The 13,191-nt window shown below is 43.2% G+C and overlaps 1 protein-coding gene across 8 annotated transcripts in view; it reads left to right on the top strand.

Moving 5' to 3' along the window:
• The window catches only part of CASP8 (caspase 8), a 50,829-nt gene that overhangs the window by 18,101 nt on the left and 19,537 nt on the right, over nt 1–13,191 (top strand). For 2 of the 8 annotated variants that reach the window (XM_019022103.4, XM_019022105.2), the window contains exon 1: nt 5,809–6,182. The exons of 2 other annotated variants lie outside the window; for them this stretch is intronic. In XM_019022103.4, coding sequence (XP_018877648.1) covers nt 6,158–6,182 — 25 coding nt within the window. In that variant the 5' untranslated portion in view covers nt 5,809–6,157. Of the gene's footprint in view, nt 1–5,808; nt 6,183–8,309; nt 8,400–13,191 lie in introns of those variants that run through there. 4 more of the 8 variants (XM_055379391.2, XM_055379395.2, XR_010129672.1 and 1 more) reach the window with 3 other exon arrangements.

Consider the following 13,191-nt stretch of genomic DNA (forward strand, 5'->3'; position numbering starts at 1 on the left):
TTTTTTTTTTTGAGACAGAGTCTCGCTCTGTCACCAGGCTGTAGTGCAGTGGCATGAACTTGGCTCACTGCAACCTCTACCTCCCAAGTTCAAGCAATTCTCCTGCCTCAGCCTCCCGAGTAGCTGGACTACAGGTGTGTGCCACCATGCCCAGCTAATTTTAGTATTTTTAGTAGAGACAGGCTTTCACCATGTTGGCCAGGATGGTCTGGATCACTTGACCTCGTGATCCACCACTATGGTTGAATTTTAAGAGTTGTTTGTACACTTTTGGGTAATGGTCTTTTGTTTTGCAAACATTTTCTCCCAATCTGTGGTTTGCCTCTTCACTCTTAACTGTATCTTTTGAAGGGGGATCTCAAAGAACATCTGGTCCCCCACAACAACATGTCATGTCAGGTGAGAGATGACTCATTTTCTCAGAAACTAGGATTTTGTGTCATATGTTGTAAACCACAAAAAGTTAATTTTATAACCCACCTTCTAGATCTACTGAGAATACGTGGTGTTATCACTAACAGTTTTGAGGAAAGAAATAATTGCCTAATTCATTTTGTAGTGAATGTGTTTTGTTACTACCACAGATACTCTTAAAATCCTCTTATTATGGAGGGGAAAAAAAAGGAATTTTCTTTACAGAAAGTGAGGAGTGAAACCTAATGGAGAAAATATCTGTTTCAGGGAATAACCCTCCCAACATGTGATTTTTTTTTTTGTTTTAGACAGGGGCTCGCTCCGTCCCCCAGGCTGGAGTGCAGTGATGCAATCATAGCTCACTGCAGCCTTGAACTCCTGGGTTTAAGCAATCCTCCTGCCTCAGCCTCCTGAGTAGCTGGGACCACAGGTGTGCACCACCACTGCACCACCACACCCGACTAATTTTTTTGATTTTTGGTAAAGACAGTATGTTGCCCAGGCTGATCTTAAACTCCTGAGCTCAAGTGATCCTCCCACTTCAGCCTCTCAAAGTGCTAGGATCATAAATGTGAGCCACTGCACCTAGCCTGATCTTTTTTTTTTTTTTTAAAGAAACAGTCACTAGTGCTGTATGTAGGTTACAGTAGCTATGTAGGCCCTTCAGAGTCACTTCACTTTTCTGAGCTTTTGTTTCTTCAATGTCTTCCTGTCTGTAAGACACATGCTCTTCTACCCCTGAGACCAAAAAATGTTACCAGTGAGGATCTAATGACATAAAATAGGGGAAATGCTTTAAAACTGCACAGTGCTTAACAAATGCACTGTTATTATATCATTAAAAGTGACTCCTGGGTGGTGGGAATGGTTGCATAATGACATGAATGTACTTGACGTCACTTAAAACTGGTTACAATGGTAAATTTTATGGTATATATATTTTACCACAATTAATACATTTTAAAAGATGGTTCTTGACAATTATTCTTAGCATCTGAGGTGCCCCATTTCTTGGGTATGGGCATATAGTGCCTCAAGAATATTGGGGATCCTCACCTCTTCTATGCCCAAACCTTTAAGAAAATTCTGGGGCAGGCGCAGCGGCTCACGGCTGTAATCCACCACTTTGGGAGGCCGAGGTGGGTGGATCACCTAAGGTCGGGAGTTCGAGACCAGCCTGACCAACATGGAGAAAACCCGTCTCTACTAAAAATACAAAATTAGCTGGGTGTGGTGGCACACACCTGTAATCCCAGCTACTCGGGAGGCTGAGGCAGGAGAATCGCTTGAACCCAGGAGGCACAGGTTGCGGTGAGCCGAGATTGCACCATTGCACTCCAGCCTGGGCAACAAGAGCAAAACTCCATCTCAAAAAAAAAAAAGAAAAAAAAAAAATTCTGGAAAAGCTAGGTCAGTGACATGAATATTGGAATCAGAGCCTAACAAACTCAATTTCTTCCTTTCTAAATCCGTGGTACGGATTCATGTCTGCAGTAGTTTTTTTGAGAAAGCAGAAGGGGTAGGTATTGGCAATCAACAAGCTGCAGAGTATGCAGATTGAGGTCAGTAATTGTAAATGCCCCATGACTGTCTGATCATTTTAATACCAAAAGAAAAACGTAAAATCCCAGTTGCTAAAATCTTTGTCTTAGACAACTCTTTGAGCCTCTCCCTACAAGGCCGAGAAAGGAATGAGATAGATGTGAATGGAATCTGTTTTCCCTTCCCTTGCCACGCTCTGGAGGAGGAGTCTAGGGCAGTAGCCAAGGCCAGCTGCCAGTCAAGGAAAGGGGAGCGGCCCCATTGAATCCACAAACCACACCATCCTGGCCCATGGGTTAGTTATATACAACCTCCCACATTGGCAACAAACAAAGGGCATGCACATTCAGGGGATTTTGCTTTCACTGTGAGTGTTTATCTTTGAAGGGTGTCACATCAAGATGAATGGGAAGGGTGTGTTGCAGTTGAGCTGAGGTTTGGTCTTTCTTGGCTTTTTTAGGGACACTTACAGGTCCAAATCTGCTTTCAGCCAGCTGGTGGACATGGTAGGAGACACAGCAGTCTCAGGACCAGGCCTCCAGGTGGGAGCTGAGATTCTAGAGGGTGGAAACCACTTGGAGATTGAGTCAAAGCAGACCTGTCCTCATTCTGTGCTGGGCAGGAGCCAGCTCTCCATGTCCCTGCAGCTCCAGCAACACCTCCGGATCTTTCAGCTTCCCTGGGACTAAGGACCATGCACATTATTAATTCTGATATAAACAGTCACACAGGCACATGTCTCAAGATGAGGGTGAGAAGTTGGTTACAGCAAATGAAGTAATAATGATCTTTGTGCTTCACAATAGGAATTCAACCAACCTGAGGTTTATAATTCACTTATTAACTCTTTTTATTTTTTGTTGAGACGGAGTGTCCCTCTGTCACCCACGCTGGAGTGCAATGGTGTCATCTCGGCTCACTGCAACCTCCGCCTCCTGGGCTCAAGTGAGTCTCGTGCCTTGAGTGGCTGAGACTACAGGCACATGCCACCATGCCCAACTAATTCTTTTGTATTTTTAGTAGAGATGGGGTTTTGCCATGTTGGCTAGGCTGGTCTCAAACTCCTGGCTTCAAGTGATCCGCCTACCTCAATCTCTTCAAGCGCTGGGATTACAGGGGTAAGCCACTGTGCCTGGCCATAATTCACTTATCAGTCATATATACACACACACACACACACACACACATATATACACACACACATATATACACACACACACACACACACACACACACACACACACATATATATATATGATATGACTGGGAGAATCTAGGGTCAGTGCCTTACAAATGGCACAAGTTGAAGCCCTGAGACTCCCACTCCTACCCTGCTCCCCCCATTCTCAGTACTGCTCCTCAGATGCCTCCAGCAGATCATCCATTTCTGCTAGGCTGGGCCTGGGTACATGCAGGGAGATATGTACAGGGGCTAAGAGCAGAAACTTTTGAGTGAGACACTCCTGAGTTCATGCACTGGCCCTGCCATTTGTCAGCTAATTGATGTTGCATTTAATTGCATCATCTGTATGTAAGCCTAATAATTTATAGCCATCTTAGAGATGTTGTGAGCTTAAATAACATAGTAGTGAATATTTATTTATTTGTTTATTTATTTATTTAGACAGGGCCTCGCTCTGTCACCCAGGCTGGAGTGCAGTGGTGTGATCATAGCTCACTGCAGCCTTGACCTCCCACACTCCGGTTATCCTCTCACCTCAGCCTCCTGAGTAGCTTGAGACAACAGATGCATGCCACCATAACTGACTAATTTTTTAAAATTTTCTGCAGAGACAGTGTCTCCCTATGTTGCCCAGGCTGGCCTCGATCTCTTGGGCTCAAGCGATCCTCCTGCCTCGGTCTTCCAAAGTGCTGGGATTACTGGTGTGAGCCACTGCACCCACAGCCTATTTACTGAGAAATGTGGAAGGCCCAGGCACTATTCTAAGTGCTCCAGCTGTTTTATCTCCCACATTTTTGCTCAGATAGGAGTTCCAAAGCTGGAGCTGGAAGACTCATATTTTTAGAAATGTTGCAGTTAATTCTGAGGTGGGTCAGATTGAGATTCATGGCTATGCATTAATGTTTAGGTGGTGACTAACCACTCAGGGTTTTAGAGACAAACAGATCTTATTCTGTCACTCACTGACTGAGCGTGGCCAAGTCTTTCAGCCTCTCTAAGCCTCAGTGCCCTCATCCATAAAATGGGACCAATCGTAGCATCCACTTCTGAGAACTGTTCAGAAGTCGAAATGAGCCAGTTTAGGTGGCTGTGTCTGGCATACGCCAATGGTTTGATAAGTATTAGCTTGTGCCTTTATTAGGCCAACTCCTTTTTGTTAGGTGACTGAGAAACCAAGGGCCTTCTGCCCTTTATGCATCAGTCACTATTAGTTTAAATTTGTTGCTCTTCCATCCACATGATTCATTCCAAATTTGAAGTGTTGGAGAAAGGGAGTTAGTATGTCATAGAAAAATCTCTGTTTTTGGCTCAGCAGGACTGAGTTTGACTCCATGTAACTGTTTGAGTCTTAGTTTCCTCATCCATAACATGGGAGAACAATACCCTGAATTGCTGCCAGAATTAGAGATAGTTCATGTCAAGGTGCAACATATAGGTAATGTGTTATTGCTGGTGTTCTGGTTATAAAATGTACAAGATGTGAAAGCAAAAGGGCAGAAAACCCTTTTTAAAAATTCATGGCTGGGCGCGCTGCCTCATGCCTGTAATCCCAGCACTCTGCGAGGCCGAGGCGGGTGGATCACCTGAGGTCGTGAGTTTGAGACCAGCCTGACCAACATGGAGAAACCCTGTCTCTACTAAAAATACAAAATTAGCTGGGCATGGTGGCGCATGCCTGTAATCCCAGCTACCCAGGAGGCTGAGGCAGGAGAATCGCTTGAACCCGGGAGGCGGAGGTTGCTGTGAGCCGAGATGGCACCATTGCACTCCAGCCTGGGCAACAAGAGCGAAACTCCATCCCCTCAAAAAAAAATTCAAATGGGAAAGAGAGGCAGATGGCAGAGAACAGGGGAGGGGCTGGGCACGGTGGCTCACGCCTGTAATCCCAGCGCTTTGGGAGGCCAAGGCGGGTGGATTTCTTGAGGTCAGGAGTTCAAGACCAGTCTGACCAACATGGTGAAACCCCATCTCTATTAAAAATACAAAAATTAGTCGGGGGTGGTGGTGGGTGCCTGTAGTCCCAGTTACTCGGGAGGCTGAGGCAGGAGAATCACTTGAACTCAGGAGGCGGAGGTTGCAGTGAGTCAAGATCGCACCACTGTACTGTTGCCTGGGCAACGCACCGAGACTCCGTCTCAAAAAAAAAAAAAAAAAAAATGAGAGAACAGGGGAGGGTCTAGGGCTCAGAGCTTTGGAGAACAGACCTCAGTAGCACCAACACTCCCGGATCAATGCTACAAAGACACGGGTTACAACTAAACTGGAGAACATGGCCAAGGATGGGAACTCAGCCTGAGCAGGGCTGAGCCGAGCAGGGCTGAGCCAAGTAGGGCTAAGCCAGAACACTTCCTCCTTTTTTCTGAACAATCTACCTACATTTCAGCTACAGGGCTGGCTTTACCCAGTCCGGCGGGAGGGAGGAGAGGGCTGGTCTGTGACTTCAGTGCTGAGGTTTGATCAAGGCAGAGGGAAGCTTCCTATTCCCAGACCCTTTGCAAGAAAGAATGGCATATTACTTGCCACCGACAGGGGTTATTATTACTAAATGGAGTCAGTATAAATGCTTTCCAATAAAGCATGTCCAGCGCTCGGGTTTTTAGTTTGCACGTCCGTGAATTGTCTGCCACATCCCTCTTCTGAATGGTTGGAAACTGGGCATCTGTTCCTTTAAATAGGAAACATTTCTTGTTCGAGTGAGTCATCTCTGTTCTGCTTTAGGAGTAAAGTTTACCCTGCAGTTCCTTCTGTGGGGAAGTTTTCTCTTTCTCTCGGAGACCAGATTCTGCCTTTCTGCTGGAGGGAAGTGTTTTCACAGGTTCTCCTCCTTTTATCTTTTGTGTTTTTTTTTCAAGCCCTGCTGAATTTGCTAGTCAACTCAACAGGAAGTGAGGCCATGGAGGGAGCAGAAGAGCCAGGGTGGTTATTGAAAGTAAAAGAAACTTCTTCCTGGGAGCCTTTCCCACCCCCTTCCCTGCTGAGCACGTGGAGTTAGGCAGGTTAGGGGACTCGGAGACTGCGATGGTGCCAGGAAAGGGTGGAGCGGGTGAGTGCCTGTTGCCAAGGTGGCCTCTTCAACAGGAAACCACAATATTTTTGTTTCTTGACTTGCTCTAGAAACAGGGCCGTGGGGGTGGGGAAGCAACTTGGATCTGCCCTTCTGAGGACACCTCTGGGTGCTGCCTGGCCCAGGTCTCCTGTGTGGTTTCTCTCTGAGCCGTTGCCTCTGACTTTGCTACTTTTTCACTCTGAGCAGTCTCCAGTTCCTCTGCTACATTTCTGTCCTCCGAGCTTCCCTGCCACCTCGAATGCAGATACACGGTCTCCCTCCTGTGGACCCGTTTGGAGAGTCTAGAAGACTTTATCAATCCACTTTTTTTTCTTTTTCATTTGGCCCTGGGGCCGAGGGTTAAGTACTTTATTCTGTCGAATCACGATGCCCTGAGGTGCACAGCCCCTTCTCCCTCTTCCGTGTCTGAAGTGTTTCCTTTTATCTCTCCACCCCCACCCTTGCCCTCCTGCCCTCTCTCTTGTTCCCCAAAGACAGTTCTCTAATGTTTTGATGTGGATTCGTGAATTTATCTGTATCTTTGCAAAATGTATTTTTCTTTTGTATGTGTACACTGTTTTTTAACTATGCGATCTCAGGCAAGTAAGTAATTCCTCTGTGCCTCTGTTATCTCATCATTAAATGATTAATAATGCCTCGAGAGGTGACTGTGAGGCTTGAAGGAGATAATACGCATACATCACTTACTACACGAGTTAGCAATTATTATTGCATACTAATACTATTGGTATTTTATTTTGCTCATTCTGTTTCTATTTCTTTTTTATTTATTTATTTTTTGAGACAAGGTCTTGCTCTGTCACCCAGGCTGCAGTGCAGTGGTGCAATCACGGCTCACTGCAGCCTCAACATCCTGGGATCAAGCAATTTTCCCATCTCAGCCTTCAGATTAGCTGGGACCACAGGTGCGTGCTACCACACCTGGCTAATTAAAACATTTTTCTTCATAGAGATGGTGTCTCATTTTGTTGCCCAGGCTGGTCTCAAACTCCTGTGCTCAAGGGATCCTCCCACCTTGGCCTCTCAAAGTGCTAGGATTACATGCGTGAGCCACGGTGGCCATCCAGGCATTGATATTGTGAGGCCATCTTGACCTAGCCCTCTCTGGTGAAGAGTCCTTTTCAGATACTTCGTTCAGTCTTCTCAGCTATGAGTCCCTGCCCTCTGAAAGCTTATATTCTATTTGGGGAAAGACAAAAGGCAGTTTCAAAGAAGAGAGGTGTTTGATTTTCTTTTCCTACTTTTAACATCAGAAAACATTTCATCTAACTCTCAGTATGAAGGCAATATTTTGTTTACTGGTATATCCCTAGAGCCCAACATGGTGAGGGCCCCAGGATTTGCTTCTTTTATAAGATGGTAAACCCATCTTTCAGCTAACTTCATGGTTTCCTCAGCTACACTCATATACAAGGATCACCTTTGGTAAGATGGACTTACCATCTTACCAAAGAGTTTTTGCATTTTAGAGTTTTCTCTTTTTAGATTTTTTTCATTTTAGAATTTTTTTATTTCAGAGTTTTTTCTTTTTAGAGGTTTTTCATTTTAGAGTTTTTTCTTTTTAGAGGTTTTTTTTTTTAAATTTTAGAGTATTTTAGGCTGCTGAGGGTGGAATCTGGTGACCTTGGGGCCACAGAGATGCTCCTTGGCTAAACAAGGGGCTTTAGCTCTGAAAGTTCACAGCCACCCTGAGAACCAATATGAGGGGGCTCTGCAGTGTCCAATCTCAAGACCTCCCTGAGGTGCTCCATCAAGATTCATTGAATGAAAAAATTAAAGTCTTAATGATGAACCCAGAAAAATCTTTAAATCCTAAATATGAAACGAAAGTGTTCTTAGTTACAATCCAGTCCAACGTCCTCGTTTTGGAATGTGGAAATGAGGCCCCAAAGGTAAAATGGCCCATCCAGAGTCACAGCCAGGGGCCAGTGGCCAGGTGCCCTGCATGCAGTCTCCTGGACCACCAGGCCTTTTTCCTGCAGCTTTAGAAGCTTTAGAAGGCACTCTGCTCACTCAGGGGCAAGTGGTAAGCGCTCTTTCCCCTCTAGTGTTTGTGACTCAGGAGTTTCGAAACAGGAAGTAGAGCTGGCTGGCTGTGCCCTTCTGTCCTTCATTAGACGTTTGCTCTTGTCTTAGATGCTCAGATGGTAGTGGATAGGCCTGTGACGAAGGTGCTACCATCGTGAGAGTAAGGTAAGGATTTGCCTCTTTGTTAAGGTCAGAGGGGCCTTTTGGGAGGAAGGCCTTTGATTCTGGAGTTTTCTAGGCTGCTGAGAGTGAGATCGGGTGGCCTTGGGGCCATGGAGGTGATCCTCGTATGTGAGTGTGGATGGGGAAACCATGAAGTTAGTGTAAGAGGTAGCAGTCCCTCTGAGAGCCTTGCCAAGGGCCGTGCAGTTTCCAGATCTGAAGGCCATTCTAGCTTAGACTGATGAAGTCCTAGGAGCTTCTGAAATGCTGCAAGTTTACCTACTTGTATAAAGGCCTCATCCTGATCCCAGTCAAACTTGTGAAATAATAGAAGCCAAAATTTAAATCTCAACTGACTTTGCTGCTACAGCTATCCTCCCACCAACACACATACCCACCAACATACACATTTGCCAACATAAACGCACACACACATACACATATACACACCCATGTGGTCCTACTAATTCAATTATTTATTTTTTAAAGAAATTAAAAAAGACTGGGCGTGGTGGCTCTCGCCTGTCATCCCAGCACTTTGGGAGGTCGAGGCGGTGGATCACCTGAGGTCGGGAGTTTGAGACCAGCCTGACCAACATGAAGAAACCCCGTCTCTACTAAAAATACAAAATTAGCTGGGCATGATGGCGCATGCCTGTAATCCCAGCTACTCAGGAGGCTGAGGCAGGAGAATCGCTTGAACCTAGGAGGTGGAAGTTGTGGTGAGCCAAGATCGTGCCACTGCACTCCAGCCAGGGCAACAAGAGCGAAACTCCGTCTCAAAAAAAAAAAAAAAAAAAAAAAAAAAATTAAAAAGATACAGAACAGTTCAAAAAACTGTATAATGGGAAGACTAGATAGACACAATCAGAGACCTGCACTTGTGGGGTTAAGAATTTACAGGTGAAGTTGCAAGTTTCATTCTGTTTGAAAATGATGGGATTATATGTTTTGCTGAGGTTCGGACACCTTTGCTGGGTTGTTTGAATGCCGTGGCTGCAGCGCCCTGTTATGGACATCATGTGCGTGCAGAATGGATGTCTGTCAGGTTCCGGGGCAGCCCGCAGTCTGAGGCAGCCAGCCTGGATTGGAGGGAGTGGCAATACTACCTGCCGGTTAGGGGTTTGGGCCTGAGAGCAAGTGGCTTTCAGGTTCTCTCAAGCTTCGGATGAGATGCAGGTTTCTGCTTCCGATGGCAAATGCATGTTTTGCTTTTTAGTTATCACTGCAAGAGCTAGGATGCTGCTAGAATATTACTGGAATGATTGTGATGAGATGGAATGTATTTGCAGTTTAATTGTGGCATGTAATACAGTGGTAGAATGGGACTCTGGAATGAGATGCTGGGGCCTAGATTCTAGCACTTCCTTTGTGAGGCTCTGACCCCCTCTCCTATAGTGGATTTGTTAAGAACTTCTGTTTTTGTGGTTTTGTTATTATAAAATTTTTTGACATGTTGTTCTCTAAAAAAGTTATGATTTTATGTTTTTCTTCATGAGATTCTTTCACTGCCTTCCAGCTGCAAGTAGAATGACGTCTAAATCTTTGTGATCTGTCACTGAAGCCCTTGAGTGAGATACTTAAATCTGGCTGTGGCTGTCTCTCTTACTAGCTTATTTCCAAGCCGTGATTTTTCACAACAGAAAAATGGGGACAGTAATAGTAGTTTCTTCAGAGGCTTTTAGTGAAATGAGGTTAAAAAATATTTTTATGTTTATATGGATATATAGATTACAAACATTTATATATCATTTATTTATATGATTATTATAAACACATATTATATTTAAATACTTTGGGGCATAAATATGTAAAATAATAAATATACTTATGTAATACAAATAGACTTATATACATTTACTATTTAGCAGAGATTATATAAAATATATGTATTACATAGCAAAATATTCAAATTTACATATGTTATATATACATGTGGAAAAAAAAATTGGGAAAAGGCCACAAAATGTGACCAAAGAATTACTTCCAAATGGCAAGTTTTTAAGTAATTTTTATTTTCTTTTTTATACTTCTTTGTACTTTCTCTATGAAACAAGTGTTACTTTTACTGTTTTTAGGAACCAAAAATACAAGTACATTATTTAAAAAATACTAGCTTAACAAAGTTTCTAGCCTATAAGCTAGTGCAGAAAATCTAGGCCCCATAAAACAAGAACTGCCACACGATGTCTCTCCCCGTACAGTGCTGGATGGCCCGTTGTTAATAGTGTCATAAATCCTTTGCAAGTGACTGTTTTCTAGGTACTATGACTAGAGGGATGTGTAACTTAAGCAAAAAAACAAAAAACAGAAAAGGCTGACTATCATCTGACAGTGTATCCTGGAACACCTAGGCCAGAGAAGAAGCCACGTTAGCATTTTCCCTTCTAAATGTCAGTTATGATTTGATGGGGAAACCACTTAAAAAGCATTGTCATGTTGTTGAAAAGATAATGAAATGAGTGAGATGAGATGGCTATGGAGGACGGAGCTATGCGCCAATCTTATTATATCCAAATTCATGTCATCTCAGCCTTGCATTGTATTGATTTTTATTATATACTGTCAGAAAATGCTATTGAATATGTAACAAGAGCCTCAAAAAGGTTTATTCATTTTGACCCAATAATACTACTTTTAGGAAATTATTCTAAGAAAATAATTAGAGGTATACTTAAAGATTTGCGTTTTAAGGTCATCCTAAATGTAATCAGGAACTGGCTATGTAAATTATAGCCCATCTCTAAGATTAAATGCCTTACAGATACTAAAACCCATGCTGTAGAAGAAAAACTAAAGACAGGAAAGTACTTACAATACAAGATGTACTTACCAGTGGAAAAATCCACTTATACTACAGAAATATGATGTGTTCAAATACAAGGAAAAATGTGCATGCATAAAATATTTGGTAGGAAAGAGTAAAATATTACTGGGCATTTATATTTGGATGGTGGAATTATACATAATTTTAATTTTCCTTTTTATCTTTTCTGTATTGTCTAAAATGAATACACTAAGCATTGTTATCCTCAGAAAAAAATAATTGAGGGATGGGGGAAAGGAAGTCCTGCTTTCATTTGATTCTTTGGTTGGTTTTATTCTGTAAGATGAGACTTAAACAGAGGTTAGAATGCATTAAAAATTGTAAAGACAGTTGACCTAATGGCACTAAACAGGGTTAGATCTAGTTTAGATCTTTTCCAGCATGTGAATAAGAATGGATCTTTAAATAAAGATTTTAACTAGGTATATGTTTTAGAATAAGTCATACATGAACATGGTAAAAATTCAAACAGTACGAACTGTGCAGCAAGGTGTGGGAAATAAAGCAGCTCTCACTGTCACCTCCACCCATCAGCCTTCTCACACTGCACGCCCACATCTGCGTGTAATTCTGCTTTTCTTTAACATTACTGAAGGAACTTCCTGTGCATTTTTTGTCAGAGCTGTTCTGTGAATACACAAAATATGTACTGACCAATACATTATGTAGATCACACATGCTCAACCACATTGATCTTCCTATTCTTTCTAGTAGCCAAATAGAGTTCCCTGGAATATCATTAATAGCTTGCCTACATCTTCTAATGCTGATAAACAGTTGTTTCTGCTCTTTCGTTATTTCAAGGAATGCTACCATGAATAGCCTTGTATATGGTTTTGAGTATACTTGTTTAAGTGAATGTAGGAAAAACTCTTGGAAGTTAAATTGTGGGCCAGTTTATGTGAATTTTATATTTTGACAGAGATGGCTAAATTACCCACCTGTTTTTTTGTTTTGTTTTGGTTTTGGTTTTGCTTTTTTTTTTTTTAAGAGTTGGGGTCTTGCTACCTGGGTCTTGCCACCTGGGGTCTTGCCCAGGGTAGACCTGAACTGGGCCACGTTGGTTTATTTTACTGCATTCCCAGGGCCTAGAGCAACGATTGACACGTGCCAGCAGTATCTATTGGAAATTCTGGCCAACTTGCAATAGACCTGATTATTTCTACACTGAACATGTCTAAGATAGTTATTACTATTCATTCAGGAAAGCCCAGACAATTATCATGCCAGCAGCCTGAGACAGTAGCCAGTAATAGCCTGGTGTGGTAGTTTGCTCCTGTAGTCTCAGCTACTCAGCAGGCTGAGGTGGGAGGATGGCTCTAGCCTCGGAGGTGGAGGTTGCAATGAGCCAAGATCGCGCCCTGCACTCCAGCCTGGGTGACAGAGTGAGACCCTGTCTCAAAAATAAAAATAAGAATAAAAAATAAGCCAGCAAAAGTTTCTGCCCTCACAGAGCTTCCATTCTAGTGAGAGGGTAGTTTGTCATCAGGAGGGTGACGCCGGTAGGGCTGGGGACCAGCTCCCTGCAGGGAACAAACATGATCGCAGTGGGGTGGGAGTAGGGGATGAGTCCCCAGAGCCTCTGTGGTTTCCATTTCCACACAAAAAAACCACTGCTGCTGTAATCAGGAGGGGGAAAAGATTTTTAACAATTTTCTTTCAGGGAATGGAAGGAAAGGATATTTTTGAAAGTAAGACTTTGAAAACTAAAAGTTTTGGGTCACTTAAAAACTCAAAATCTTTAGGTCACTTTAAAAATATTTAATCTTGGAGCTGGAGGCCATTATTCTAGGTAATTAGCTGGGTGTGGTGGTATGTCCCTGTAATCCCAACTACTAGGAGGCCGAGGCAGGAGGATTGCTTGAACCTGGGAGGCGGAGGTTGCAGTGAGCCGAGATCGCGACACTGCACTCCAGCTTGGGTGACAGAGCAAGACTGGGTCTCAAAAGAAAAAAAGAAAAAAAATCA

The sequence above is a fragment of the Gorilla gorilla genome, chromosome 11 (genome assembly GCF_029281585.2).
Source record: "Gorilla gorilla gorilla isolate KB3781 chromosome 11, NHGRI_mGorGor1-v2.1_pri, whole genome shotgun sequence".
In the NCBI taxonomy this organism is placed as follows: domain Eukaryota; kingdom Metazoa; phylum Chordata; class Mammalia; order Primates; family Hominidae; genus Gorilla; species Gorilla gorilla.